At 45.8% G+C, this 14276-nt stretch overlaps 4 protein-coding genes across 4 annotated transcripts; 2 read left to right on the forward strand and 2 right to left on the reverse strand.

Moving 5' to 3' along the window:
• Window positions 1-934: 934 nt before the first annotated feature.
• Window positions 935-2000, reverse strand: LACBIDRAFT_328502 (uncharacterized protein; the record flags this gene model as incomplete). The annotated part of the gene is made up of 2 exons (XM_001882583.1): window positions 935-1644; window positions 1772-2000. 2 exons carry the CDS (start codon window positions 1998-2000, stop codon window positions 935-937), a joined length of 939 nt encoding a protein of 312 aa, XP_001882618.1.
• A 3195-nt stretch (window positions 2001-5195) lies between these two features.
• LACBIDRAFT_299636 (uncharacterized protein) lies at window positions 5196-9034 on the reverse strand (the record flags this gene model as incomplete). The annotated part of the gene is made up of 10 exons (XM_001882584.1): window positions 5196-6318; window positions 6367-6499; window positions 6552-6728; window positions 6794-7185; window positions 7236-7387; window positions 7442-7598; window positions 7653-7843; window positions 7901-8272; window positions 8329-8544; window positions 8714-9034. 10 exons carry the CDS (start codon window positions 9032-9034, stop codon window positions 5196-5198), a joined length of 3234 nt encoding a protein of 1077 aa, XP_001882619.1.
• A 639-nt stretch (window positions 9035-9673) lies between these two features.
• Window positions 9674-10102, forward strand: LACBIDRAFT_299637 (uncharacterized protein; the record flags this gene model as incomplete). Its single annotated transcript, XM_001882455.1, has 3 exons — window positions 9674-9704; window positions 9797-10040; window positions 10096-10102. The coding sequence occupies 3 exons, from the start codon at window positions 9674-9676 to the stop codon at window positions 10100-10102; spliced, it is 282 nt and encodes a 93-aa protein (XP_001882490.1).
• Window positions 10103-11450: 1348 nt separating this feature from the next.
• Window positions 11451-12116, forward strand: LACBIDRAFT_299638 (very hypothetical proline-rich protein; the record flags this gene model as incomplete). The annotated part of the gene is made up of 3 exons (XM_001882456.1): window positions 11451-11677; window positions 11731-11766; window positions 11819-12116. 3 exons carry the CDS (start codon window positions 11451-11453, stop codon window positions 12114-12116), a joined length of 561 nt encoding a protein of 186 aa, XP_001882491.1.
• Window positions 12117-14276: the final 2160 nt, after the last annotated feature.

The following is a 14276-nucleotide window of genomic DNA, read 5'->3' on the forward strand; positions in this document are numbered from 1 at the left end:
GATGTTTACTTTTTTGGATATATTTAGTAGACCCTGAAAGCAGTACCTAATATTATATACCATATTTGGAAATGCACCCTGGACCCTGAGGCAATATATAGCAGGCAGGCAATGAAATATAGGCAGGGGCCAATGAAATGAATAAAACATAGAGCAGGCAGGCAATAAAATATGGGTGTGGGACAATCAAATGGATAAAAATAGAGCTGGATAAATAAGTAAATTTAGCCTGGGAGGCAAAGAAATAGGTGGAAGGAAGCAAAGAAATAGGTGGATGGGAGGAAAGAAATACCTAAAACATTGGCCTAGGGAAGCAAAGAAATGGATGCATGGAAGGAAAGAAATATGTAAAACATCAGCCAAGGGAAATAAAGAAATGGATGGCTGGGGGAAAGAAATATGTAAAACATCGGCCTAGGGAAGCAAAGAAATGGATGGCTGGGGGAAAGAAATATGTAAAACATCAGCCTAGATAAACAAAGAAATGGATGGCTGGGAGGACAGAAATATCTAAAACATCAGCCTAGGGAAGCAAAGAAATGGATGGTTGGGGGGAAAGAAATATCTAAAACATCGGCCTAGGGAAGCAAAGAAATGGATGGCTGGAAGGAAAGAAATATTTAAAACGTTGGCCTAGGGAAACAAAGAAATATACACCTGGGAGGGAAAGAAATAGCTGCATGGGAGGAAAGAAATAGATAAAACATTGTCCTAGGTAGAGAAAGACATATAGAGCTGGCAAGGGAAAGAAATAGAGGGCTGGGGGTGAATGACATGGCAAAGATATCAAGCCAACACACCAATGACATGACCTGGCCATTCAAATGACATGAATTTCATATCATTTGCCACACCATTTCATATCTTAGATTTTACTGGCTTCAATGAAATCTCTGTGCTGGCATTTGCCTTGTGTATTTTATATAAGTGGTAGCTACCACTCAGTTGGGAGAGGTCGTTTCGACGTGGTCAGGGTTGTCGATGGCGTGAAACCATTGTCTGTCATAGCCAGGTGGTTACCTTCGAAAGCAGCGGATGATTGTGCTATTGTAGGTACGGAAGATGTAGAGTCGATGCCTATCGTGGCTAAGTTGTTATCTTCAAGAGCAGTGGACATATGTGCTAATGTGGAAGGGGAAGGAGTAGAGTCGACGTCTGTTGTAGCTGAGTCATTACCCTCAGAAGCAGCGATTATCCGCGCTATCGAGGGCATGAGAATGACTTGGGTGGTCTGATCGTTTATGGCCTCATCTTCACACAGAGTAGTCAAGGATGAGGAGCTGTCAATCACCTGAGAGGTGCTGTCACCCTCGAAAGCTGCAAGATTTTGTGCTAACGAGGATTCCAGGGTGGTTTGGCTGGATAGATCGTTGATTGGCTTGTCTTCACACCATTGAGGGCTTGTCTGTGAGAGAGAGTTCCGGCTTTCGAAATCTGGACATTGGCAGTTCTTTGTGCAACTGCCTTGGGCATAGCTTGTGTTGGTTGGGAGAGATTGATTCTTTGATGTTGTCTGGATTATCAAAGGCCAAGAACCATTGTTTGATGTAGCCGAAGTGTTACCCTCAAAAGCAGCAGGTGATCGCGCTATTGTGGGTATGGAAGACACGGAGCCATTGCTCTCGAAAGCAGCGGGTATTCGTGCTATCGAGGGTGTGGGAGCATCGTGCAAGGCGTGTCAATGGTTTTCTCGCCTTTGTTAGGTTTTGGGTTTGCTTGGGAAACACAGTACTTTACACTCCCACTGCTTGTCCAACGGACTCCGACGGACTTTCATCGGACCCTGCCATTTCCGATGGACTCAGTGGACAGTCCGTCGGAAGACCGTCGGAGTCCGTTGGACATGACTGGATTCCGCTGCAAGTCCAGGCAAAGTCCAGTGAAAGTCCACTCAAACTACTTAGAAGTAAGAAATGGTTGGACTGGCCGGAATTCTGTGTCTGTTGGACGTCCGCTGGACTTCCGTCGGATTTCCAACGGACAGAGGCAGAAACCATCATAATTGCTAAGTTCTCAGTCTGCTGGACTTCCACTGGACTTCCAATGGACTTTCAATGGACTTCTAAGCAAAAAAGGCACAACTTCCAACAGACTTTCAGTGTCCAGTCTGCAATTCTTATAAGTAAATCTAAACAAGTCAGGCCCTGGTCAGACCTTATGCTAAATTCCTTAAGACATTGAGGTTTCAAAAACAAAGTATATTTTATACCTACATAAATTTATTTTACTACATTCTATGTTACAGAGAAGGGGGAGGGGGTGGTGATCAGAAAGGGAGGGGGGAGGGACAAAAAGTGAGGGGGAAGGGACAAAAAGTGAGGGGGAAGGGACAAAAAGTGAGGGGGGAGGGACAGAAAGGGAGGGGGGAGGGAATGGTAAGCAGCAAGGGAGGAGGGAGTAAGGGAGGAGGAGGGAGTGGGGAGCAGCAAGGGAGGAGGAGGGAGCAAGGGAGGAGGAGGGAGCAAGGGAGGAGGGAGCAAGGGAGGGGGGAGGGAGTGGTGAGCAGCAAGGGAGGGGAGTAAGGGTGGGGGGAGGGAGTGGTGAGTAATGGTGAGGGGATGGAATGGTGAGTAATGGAGGGGGGAGGGGATGGTGGTGCTGGGCCCTCATCCTCGTTCGCGCATGGTCATTGGCTCGCATCGTTGACGCGTTATTGCGTCGCGTCGTGTCGGTGTCCTCGCATCGCGTCACGCCGTCCTCGCGTCGTGTCGTGTCGCTGTCCTCGTGTCGCGTTGTGTCACCGTCCTCGCGTCGCGTCGTGTCGCCGTCCTCGTGTCGCGTGTTGTGTCATCGTCGTCGTGTCGTCGTCACGTCGTCGGCGTCGTGTCGTCGTCCGTCCTGTTGCCGTTGCGCGTCGTTGTTGCCTTTCGTTCTCCTTGGGCGTTGTCGTCACCTTGTTGTTGTCTCGTCGGCGGGCGTTGTTGACACGTCATCGTGTCGTCGTTGTCGTCGTGTTGTCGTGTTGTCCGCGTCGCGCGTCGTTCACACGTCATTGTGTCGTCGTCGTCGTGTCATCGTCGTCGTCGTGTCGTCGTGTCGTCGTGTCGTCGTGTCGTCGTCGTGTCGTCGTCGTCGTGTCGTCGTGCCATCCGCGTCGCGTGTTGTGTCGTCGTGGGTCGGTGGGCTGTCGTTGCTGGGGATGGATGTGGTTGAGGACAAGCGACGTGGGATCGTTGATGATGGCCAAATGATGCGTCGGCGTTTGCCGATGACCGTTTTAGGAAAGCGGTCAAACAGTAGGTATGTATAGTACAAAGTACTTGCTTATATCAAAGGCTCCTTGGTGCAGCTGGTTTAGCATTGTGTTCCATATGCTTCAGATCCTAAGGTTGAGTGTTCAATTCCCCAATGTTGCATTTTTTTTATGTTATATATTAATAATAATAACAACAGTCTGTTGGAATTCCGTTGGACTTCTGTTGGATTTGTCCACTGGAATTCCGTTGGCACTTGCTTGTCATTTCCAGTGGACTGGGTGCTAGTTTGCTGTTAGTCCATCGGAAGTCTGTCGGAAAAGTCCAACGGACTTTTCAGTCCGACCAAAAATGCTCGGAAAAGCTTCGGACATTCACCGGAAAATTTGCTGCATTTCAAAGCAGAAAAATATCTGTTCTGCATACCCTCAGTCCGACGGAGTCCGGCCGGAGTCCGCTCGGAAAAGCAGTGGCAGTGTAAAGACCTCGGGAAACGGAAGGTCTGGAAACTGTCATGAGTTGACAGGATCTGTTGATCAGACTTGCCTTATGTAGTTTCTCTGAGCTTCTGCACCCAGGGACTTCATCTTGATGAAGTCCGCGGTGCCCCCACCATTGTGAAACCGAAGGGTCGATCGGGACTTCTCGACGAAGGCGTGAGTGTGAGATGGCAGCGGAGAGACTGGTGGCTACCACTTTTATCATATAAAAGAGGTAACTGCCTATAGGTCCCTGTGTATCCATCCACACTCTTTATGATAGGGAATCATTCCTGTTACCATGTATTTTCATTATCATAAACCTTGCGCTTTTTTCATTAAGTGTAGGTAAGGCCTTTGGCCTCCCTCATAAGCTAGCCTTGGGTTATCATTACTGATTTCATTGACTTGCTTAGGCAATATCATTGGAAATTTCATTAGCTAAATGGGTGATATCATTGCGATTTTCATTAGCTATCTGGTCAATATCATTGCGATTTTCATTAGCTATCTGCCCAATATCATTGAGAATTTCATTTCCTACATGGGTGCTATCATAGTTGTAGTTTTCATTAGATACCAGAAAATATCATTGAAAATATCATTTGCTACTTAGGCAATATCATTGGAATTATCATTAACTACTTGGTCTTATATCATTGCCATTTTCATTAGCTACATGGGCGATATCATTGCATTTTTCATTATATACCAGAAAATATCATTGGAAATATCATTTGCTACTTGGGCAATATCATTGGAATTATCATTAACTACTTGGCCCATATCATTGCAATTTTCATTAGCTACATGGGCGATATCATTGCATTTTTCATTACATACCAGAAAATATCATTGGAATTATCATTTGCTACTTGGGGAATATCATTGGAGTTTTCATTAGCTACTTGGTCCATATCATTGCAATTTTCATTAGCTACATGGGCGATATCATTGCATTTTTCATTATATACCAGAAGAATATCATTGGAATTATCATTTGCTACTTGGGCAATATCATTGCAATTTTCATTAGCTACATGGGCGATATCATTGCATTTTTCATTACATACCAGAAAATATCATTGGAAATATCATTTGCTACTTGGGCGATATCATTGGAATTATCATTAGCTACTTGGTCCATATCATTGCAATTTTCATTAGCTACATGGGCGATATCATTGCATTTTTCATTATATACCAGAAAATATCATTGGAAATATCATTTGCTACTTGGGCAATATCATTGCAATTATCATTAGCTACTTGGCCCATATCATTGCAATTTTCATTAGCTACATGGGTGATATCATTGCATTTTTCATTAGCTACATGGGCGATATCATTGCATTTTTCATTAGCTACACGAGTGATATCATTGCAGTTTTCATTAGCTACTTGGCCAGTATCATTGCTATCATTGCAATTTTCATTAGTTGCCATGCCAAATATCATTGTGATTTTTCATTACTATTCATTGCAAAGCTAGCTAATCATATCTAATCAACTGACAGCACCTCTAATCTAAGTCAAAGATATCATCTACATTGGGTTCACCGACATCTGACTTGTCATCTCCAACATCCACCTCATGCTCAGAGTCAGAGTCCGAACTAGAGGGATCACCATTCAGAGGAGCCCCTGGTTCATCTTTGTACCTTTCAGCCCAAGTTGGAGTGATGCCATACCGCTCCATTACCGGCAACCAGTACGCTGCACATCGAGCAGCCATACGTGAGCAAATAGCAGCTTGCTTGAGAGCATACGCAACGATACCACTATGGACTGATGACTCAAGACCTTGTCTTCGGATACCTTGTTGTAACCACCATGTAGCCTTCCATTCAAAAAATGCAAGCACTCTCCGCATCTCCTCTTGGAGAATCAAAACCTCCTCACCCCAACGAGACATACGTGCCCTTGTTTGTGCCCATTCCGCACGCATACTGTCGTTGAACTCATCTTCAGTTTGATTGTCTCCCTTCTCGTGAGGTGGGCGAGGGACCAGCCAGATCCATGATGGTGTAAATTGGCTGTTAGATGTCTTCCCATCTTCCACGTTGTTGGGATCTTTTCCAGGACCCCGAAGATCTGCAGGCTTCAGCTCCTTCAAGCGCTCCTTCCATGCACCATCAGGGTCCAGAGCTAGCAACACAGTGTACGCAACACGGTACCGATTAGCTGCACGTTGCAGCTTATACTCGATTCGACTATACGTGCCTAACATCCGCGTGTTTGGGTGATTTCCAGTTCCGGAAACGTTGAGTTTCTTGAACTGCCACAAGCCTTGGATGATGCGACGTAGGCAGCGGATGTCAGCAAGGGCATCGTGAGCTTGCGGTTCACGTAAACTGCGCTCGGCATCACATACTTCCTTTAATTCAGGAAGTCGATGCATCTCAGGTGGAAGCGATGATGGGAAAAAAAGAGTTGTCGACTCTGGGTTTGCATAGTGAATGCCAGCGTCATCAACGGTGTGTAGTGAAGGGAGCAGCGTGACAACGTGAGGGGTGTAAGCCAGTTGTACCGGTCTCCAGATTTGGATATGTCGGATAAGGGTGCTCTTCCTCTCCTCGAGATCTGCGAGCTGTTTGCTGGTCTTCTTGCCCTTCAATCGTGACATTTCTGCTTTTAGAATAAACCTGGAGTATATTAGATCACGGACAAGCAAATTTTGTCGAAGTACTCACTGCTGGTCTTCGATATCGAACCCCATCGAGAAATAACCCATCAGAGTGACTTTGTGCTTCGGCTTACGACCAGACACGAGTTCAAGGGTCTCCTTTCGCGTCAATGTGAGCCGCACATCCTGGAGAGTGGTCACTAGAAGTTTATTGAGATTTTGACAAACTTTATCATTAGCGGCAGTACTTACTGGCCTCAGGTTCGTCGTAAGGGTTCGGGGCCTTGGGGTCAGCTTCCCAGCGGATGACCATTTGTTCCCATTTGACGACGGTCTCAGGGGGGAATGTTGACGAAAACTTATTAAATATCTCCTTCTGTTTCTCACTCATGAGAATGGCTTCTTTAAAACGTTTCACAAATAGTGTACCTGGAATTACCGGAAAGATATCAGAAAACAAAGAAACAAATAAGAGAAAGACAAGCTGAACTTACGGAAGCCAACAATCTTGCGGAAATTCCAACCATTCCATTGATCGTTCAATGTATCATGGCGGGCCCCAGGTGCCATCTCTCGCACGCTCTGGGCAAGAGAATTCGTACTGGACCACGTAGTTTCCACCTCCTCACCACGTGTCCTACCAGCGCCCTTTGTATGGCCCAAGCAGAACTCCTTTCGGCACCTTCGTCCATGGCTGTTGATGTGCCAGCTGGGAATAGCAACAGTAACCTTCGTGTCCGACGGAAGCTTCATGTGCTCAGGGAACTCAGACATACGACTTTGGAGGTTCGTCGACCATTGGCAGCCGATGTCATATGTGATGAAAATCCATGGTAACATGACGCCGACAAGCGCGGCGAAGATGATGAAATCAACGTTACAATATCTATCCACGAAGAGATTAGCGGGATCATTTTTTATGCAGGAAATACATACTTCTCGCCCTTCTGCAGGTCACCTGCCCCATTTCTTCGTATAAGTGCGTGCCTGGAGCAGATGACAATAACGGTGCCCGAGACGGCATAACCAGGTGTACAGCGTGTCTGCGCGCGGACGATAGCATCGTGCTCGGACTCACATGTGTTGATCTAAACAAGAACTTTTCAGTCAACGAGAAAGGATAGATATCTTTGAAAGCTTACCTCAGGCTGATCAACATAATCTGCGATAAAGGCTTGATATGCGGACTCTTCGACGAAGGGTCCCCAACCTGGCATCAGCTCAACATCCTTGAGACCACGATCTTTCCCTTTGAGCTTGAAGTTCCCATCGACTGAGATGTATAATATGTATAGAAACCTTATTACCAGTCATTAGAATGTTTGACAACCAAAATGAGATACTGAAACCTACATGAGAGGGCCGGCCTCTTGCCAATTTTGGGGCAGGTTACGGCCAGGGTGCGGGCATGCAGGGCACTCAACAGTCAAACTACCAGGTAAGGTGTTGTCTACGCCAGCCAGATCATGTCCACGGCCAGCACGTTTGAGGGCCATGAGGTTCCGCCATATGCGAAAGACGCGATGTATCTCCTTATATCGATACTGGAGAGATATTAATTTATCTCAGTATAATGATAAACGTAACAAGTAAAGACTTACGAAAGTTTTAGATAAATTAGCATTATCTGTTTTGCGTACCAGAAGATGGTAAAAATCATAAAGATTACCCTTTCCTTGCAGGGTATGTTCGTGGAATGTATCAAGACAATCAAATGTGAAAGCTGTGTTGGGCCGCGAGAAAGTTGCCGGAAACCAGCCTTGTCGTAAAAGTTGAGTTTTTCGATCAGGGACATTGTCTTTTGGACAGTCGCAGTAGTCGATATTTACGACGTGAACGCCGGAGGTGTCGAAAACCATGAAGTTCGGTGGGCCGTGTGGTGAACAAGGACAAATGCCCCCGCCGTGCCCTAGTTGAACACGTAATCCGAGTTCCTTGAGGGACGTTTTGTCAAAGAATCCACCAGTCCATTTCTGAGAGCTGTTTGAGTTTAAGTCCCACAATTTTACATCGCATAAAGTTTACTTACTTCAATTCGGTGCAACGGTGTCTCCGAGTGAGCCTTGACAACGCAAGCCTGACAACGAAGATGGCATCCACTCGAACAGTCCTTGCATTTGAATAAACCTGTCTCCTCGTTACACCCCATGCATAGTTGATTCCCAAGAAAGTCTCCGAGACCGTCGTGACGCAAGATCTCATCAAGCGTGGCATCGCGGAATGAGAGCCACTCAAGGAGTTTGGACTTTAAAATAGAGCTTGTTAGTTCGAGATTTAAACGAAGTTCGGCACCTACATACCTGTGCGTTATTCGTTCTCTTTCATGTTTGCTTTGTTTCAATGGGAGCAGAAGTAGCGTTGCTAAAGTCAGCGTCATAATCAAGAGGAATCGGATTGTCAGTGGAAGTCGTGGCAATGGGGGTTGGGTTGGAGACTGATGGATTATGACTCCGAATTTTGTGCCTGCCTATGAGGCGTCCGTTTGCACCGAGAGTGAGGGTGGTGATGCGTGAGTTTGTCACTGAATTTTCATGCTCTTGAGACCGAGCTGCGCGGAAACCAGGACGAAGCTGCTGTGGCTTTGCGGGAGACTGAGTTGACGAGCTCGACAATGTGGTGTTTTGAGGCTCAGAGTCCCTGTTATGAGCAGCACGGAAGCCAGGGGCGAGTCGACGACGCTTTGTCGCTATCGGAGGATGTGCACTCAGATCGTTCTGATCTTGGCGCTTGGACATACGATTGGTGTGCTGGCAGTCGAGAACCAGGACTTCTAGGCATCTTATGAAAAGCGAAAGGAATGAGTATTGAGATTGGCACGGCGAAGAATGAGAAAAAAAGAATACACACCTTGGACGCACCAGTCTGTTGACTGTGACGCTGTGTGACGAGCTCGATAAGCGCTTATCGCAAGTAGTAGTATCGCGCGCAAATGTCGCGGTTCTCCTCTGACTCTCCTAAGGATACAGTTTACATCTAAATAGAGTACTCTATGGCTGACTTGAGTGCTTATAATTCTGGCAGCCAGATTTAAAATTTCCAGTTCAATTCAGCCCATGGCAGATTCAATCAATTTCCGGAGGTCTTTACGCTGCCACTGCTTTTCCGAGCGGACTCCGTCGGACTGAGGGTATCCAGAACAGGTATTTTTTTGCTTTACCACTGAAGCAATTTTTCCGGGGATTTTCCGATGCTTTTCCGAGCATTTCTGGTCGGACCTCCAAGTCCGTCGGACTTTTCCGTTGGACTTCCGATGGACTCACAGCAAACTAGCAGCCAGTCCACTGGATTCCAGTGGACAGATCCAACGGCAGTCCAACGGAATTCCAGCGGACAAATCCAACGGAAGTCCAACGGAATTCCAGCGGACACAGCCGATGGAAGTCCAACGGACTGGGCTTGTTATTAGTATTATTAATGAAAAAGAAAGTTATTAACAATTAATCAAGTAACTACATAGTAAAATTTGAATGTCGTGGACAAGACTTACATTGCCATAGCTGCATACAGTGCCGATCATTGGGATTCTGTATTTTGTTCAGCCGGCGGGGTGAGCATTTCAAATATCTACCCCAAATGTACGCTCAAAAGTCACGTGGCTCATTCGTTTGATGAATCCGCCACCCCAACACAATTTTTTCCCACCCTTCCTTTTCTCCCCCCACCACCTCCTGCACCCCTCAACCTCTCGACATCGTCTAGCCGCGTCGTTTCAGTAGTGAACGACGTTCGTGGGTCCCACAGGTAAGCCTCCCGCCCCTCTTTATGTCTAATTGGCCACTGACGCCTCCAAAAGCAGGTTGTAACCCTGTGGGGCCCACGGTATGTCTCCCCCCCTCAATTACAGCCCCGATTGACCGATTCAACAGCACTGCAGCCTGCCGCTGGTTCACGTACGGCACCCTCGAACCATTCCACCCCCCTTTCCCATTCGTTTTACCCACAGCGCTGAACCCACGTCATTTCACGCCCAACGCCCACCCACCCAAGCACACCCGCCCATCGCATTTCGCACCCACATGCTTTTCTATTCCCATTCCCATACGTTTTACTGACAGCGCCCATTCCCTGTCGTTTCGCGCCCACCCAGCGCCCCAAACACTTTTCCTTCCCCTTTCCCATCCGTTTTGCTCATAGCGCCCACCCCCCGTTGTTTTGCGGCCAACACCCACTCAGTCGAGCACCCAGCTCATGGCATTTCGCACCCCATCGCTTTCTGTCCCCGTTCCCATTCGTTTCGCTCACAGCGCCCACTCCCCGTTGTTTTGCACCCACCCAGCCCCCCAAACGCTTTTCCTTCCCCTTTCCCATCCGTTTTACTAATAGCACCCCCCCCCCCGTTGTTTTGCGGCCAACGCCCACCCACTCGAGCACCCCGCTCATGGCGTTTCGCACCCCATCGCTTTTCTGTCCCCGTTCCCATTTGTTTTGCTCACAGCGCCCACTCCCCGTTGTTTTGCACCCACCCAGCCCCCAAAACCCTTTTCTTCCCCTTTCCCATCCGTTTTACTAATAGCACCCCCCCCCCCGTTGTTTTGCGGCCAACGCCCACCCACTTGCACCCCGCTCATGGTGTTTCGCACCCCATCGCTTTTCTGTCCCCCTTCCCATTTGTTTTGCTCACAGCGCCCACTCCCCGTCGTTTTGCGCACAGCCCCCAAAACACTTTTCCTTCCCATTTCCCATCCCATTTTGCTCACGGCGCCCACTCCCCATCGTTTTGCGCCCAACGCCCACCCCACTTCAACACCCCCCCATGTCATTTTGCACCCACACGCTCTTCTGTCCCTGTTCCCACCCATTTTGGNGATAGCGCGCATTTCACGCCCAACGCCCTTCACGCCCAACATCATTTCGCGAACACACCTGCTTCCACTTCCCTCCTGTATCGTTTTGTGCCCCACCTTACGTACACACGCCCTTTTAGTAGGAGAGTTACATACATCTGGTAGATAGTTTCTTTCGTATGTGTACATAGCTTGTATTTTCGCAAGTAAAAATTTCTTTGCAACTTGGACTTATGATTTTTTTGTGAACTTTGAAGTGGTGAGAAATGCTTATGTAATGACAAGTGGACTTAACAAGTTGCTTGTTTCTTATCTCTTCCTTCATCCACCACCATCTAAGAACATCTGAGTTAACTCCTTGCTTACTATGCCTCCCAGGACTTCCAAGAACTCTGCTAATGTTCCCACCTCGCCTCCTAAGTCCCCTCCTAAGTCTCGTAGGAGTGCCAGAAAGCGTGCTGCATCATCTGTTGATGCCTCTGTGGAACCAGCTGCCAAGAAGGTTGCCATGGACAGTGAAGTGGGTGAGACTGGAGGTGAGGGTGAAGATAATGAAGGTGGAGCTACAGGAAAGAAAGGGAACAAGGGAAACAAGTAAGAAAAATTCAATATCTATGAATTTATTGCTGAAGTGGACCTCTCCATAGCAAAGCTGCTGGAAAGAAGGGAAAGAAGGGAATTGCGTACATTTTTTTTTCTATCCTAGCTTGGTTATTTGCTTACCAATTTTTGTAGGAAATCTAGTGCCAAACCTGTAAAGGCTGCAGTTGAAAAGGCATCACCCCCTCACCCTCTACCTCACTGCCCACCACCCTCCCCCTCTACCTCACTGCTAACCACCACCCCTCTCCTTCACTGCCTACCACCCCTCCCCCCTTCCCTGATTGCCCACCACCCCTCTCCCCTCCCTCATTGCCCACCACCCCTCTCCCCTCCCTCATTGCCCACCACCCCCACCCCTTTTCCTCACTGCCTACCACCTCCCTCCCTCACTCCCCCTTCCCTCTATGTAATATTTGATGTAGTAATGTAACTTTATGTAGTTATATTGAATAAACTGTGTCTTTCTCTTACATAAATCTACTAAGTATATGTACACTGTTACTTGGATATATCTGTGGTTTTTACTGTGGATATATGTATCTTTGCAAATATATAAATCAAGAGGATGTGTAAAGTGTATATGTACTGTTACTTGGATATATAACTTCAGATATATCTTCCAAGTATATACTGTGGTTTGGATATATTCTGTGATTATATGCAAGGATGATAATTGAGTGGTGCTTACCATACAAATCATAAAACCATGGCCTTGTGCATAGCTCCACATACTTTTATGAAAAGTATATCATATATATCCCAGGCCCTTTTATGATAAGGATTTTTTTCATAAGAGGCCTTGTGCATTTCAATAACTTTTCATTGCAGGTCACAACTTATCATTAACTGCTTTTCATTGCAGTCCAGCCATTTTCATTGACCACTTTTCATTGCTGGCCAGCCCTTTTCATTATCCACTTTTCATTGCTGCTGGCATTTTCATTGGGTGCTTTTCACAGTACTTTATAGTGCCCCACCCATTCATGCAGGAATCCACTGGAGTCTGCAGGAATGGGACAGGAATCCACAGGAATGGAACTGGAATCTCACTGGTCCTTACCATATTTTATCATAAAACCATGGCCTAGGCCAGGAAGGCCTTGTGCATAGCTCCACATACTTTTATGAAAAGTAATCATATATATCCCAGGCCCTTTTATGATAAGGATTTTTTTCATAAGAGGCCTTGTGCATTTCAATAACTTTTCATTGCAGGTCACAACTTATCATTAACTGCTTTTCATTATCCACTTTTCATTGCTGCTGGCATTTTCATTGGGTGCTTTTCATTGCAGGCCAGGATATTTCATTGGTAGCTTTTCATTGCTCTCTAGGATTTTCATTGGCTACTTTTCATTGCAGGCCAGCCTTTCTCATTGACCACTTTTCATTGCTGCTGGTATTTTCATTGATAGCTTTTCATTGCAGGCCAGGATATTTCATTGGATACTTTTCATTGCAGGCCAGCTCTTTTCATTGACTGCTTTTCATTGCTGCTGGTATTTTCATTGGTAGCTTTTCATTGCAGGCCAGGATATTTCATTGGATACTTTTCATTGCAGGGCCAGCCCTTTTCATTGGCTGCTGTCAGGTGGGTCATCAGGAGAATGGTCACATGACCAGTTGCCTAAAATGGTTGAAAACAAAAATTGTAGTCCTGCACTGTAGCTTCCTGAATCTGTTTAAATTATGTTGTAAAGTGCTTTCATTGTAGAGATATGGGGTAAAACATTTTTCTCATCACCAGCTTTTTTTTTTTTTTTTTTTTTGGCATTTTTCTCCATGAAAACAAAACCAAACAAGATGATTTCAACACATATAGAAATCCAAGAGAAGAGGCTACAATTATCATATCATGGGAAAATTGTGCCAAAAAGGAAGGTCCATACCTCAAAAGGGAAATTGACATGGATAGCCTGCAAAAGGCTACAAAAAGCCTGACATAGACTATAAGGACCACTGATAGACTACAAAAGACTACATAAGTTGGACATACCTTACAAAGTTTAAAGTTTACTAATAGACTATACAAATTACTAAAAGACTACAAAAGACTACAAAATGTCAGAAATAGACTACAAATTTTACTAACATAAGTTTCTATTGTCTGCTATTTGAGACTACAAAAGTTGTAGTGTCCCCTTTTTTTGGACTACAAAAGTTTGTAGTGTCTGCTATTTGAGACTACAAAAGTTTGTATTGTCTGCTTTTCAAGACTACAAAAGTTGTAGTGTCTGCTTTTTTGAGACTACAACAATTTGTAGTGTCCACTTTTTGAACCTACAAAAGTTTGGAGTGTCTGCCTTTTTGACACTACAAAAGTTTGGAGTGTCTGCTTTCTGAAATTACAAAAGTTTGTAGTCTGACCATGGTTTTATGATTTGGATGGTAAGCACCACTCGGAATCTGGTGAATTTACACTAATATACACTTCTTATTTAGTTATCCTCATCATCCTGAACTTCTTCATCCAAANCCAAGTTATCCTCCTCACCTTCTTCTGGTTTCTTCATCTGCTTCCTTTTTGCTAGATACCTTTACACTAATATGCACTTCTTCACACTGACTTTAAGGGTATGAACACTTTCTT

The sequence above is a fragment of the Laccaria bicolor genome, genomic scaffold (genome assembly GCF_000143565.1).
Source record: "Laccaria bicolor S238N-H82 LACBIscaffold_17 genomic scaffold, whole genome shotgun sequence".
Taxonomy (NCBI): domain Eukaryota; kingdom Fungi; phylum Basidiomycota; class Agaricomycetes; order Agaricales; family Hydnangiaceae; genus Laccaria; species Laccaria bicolor.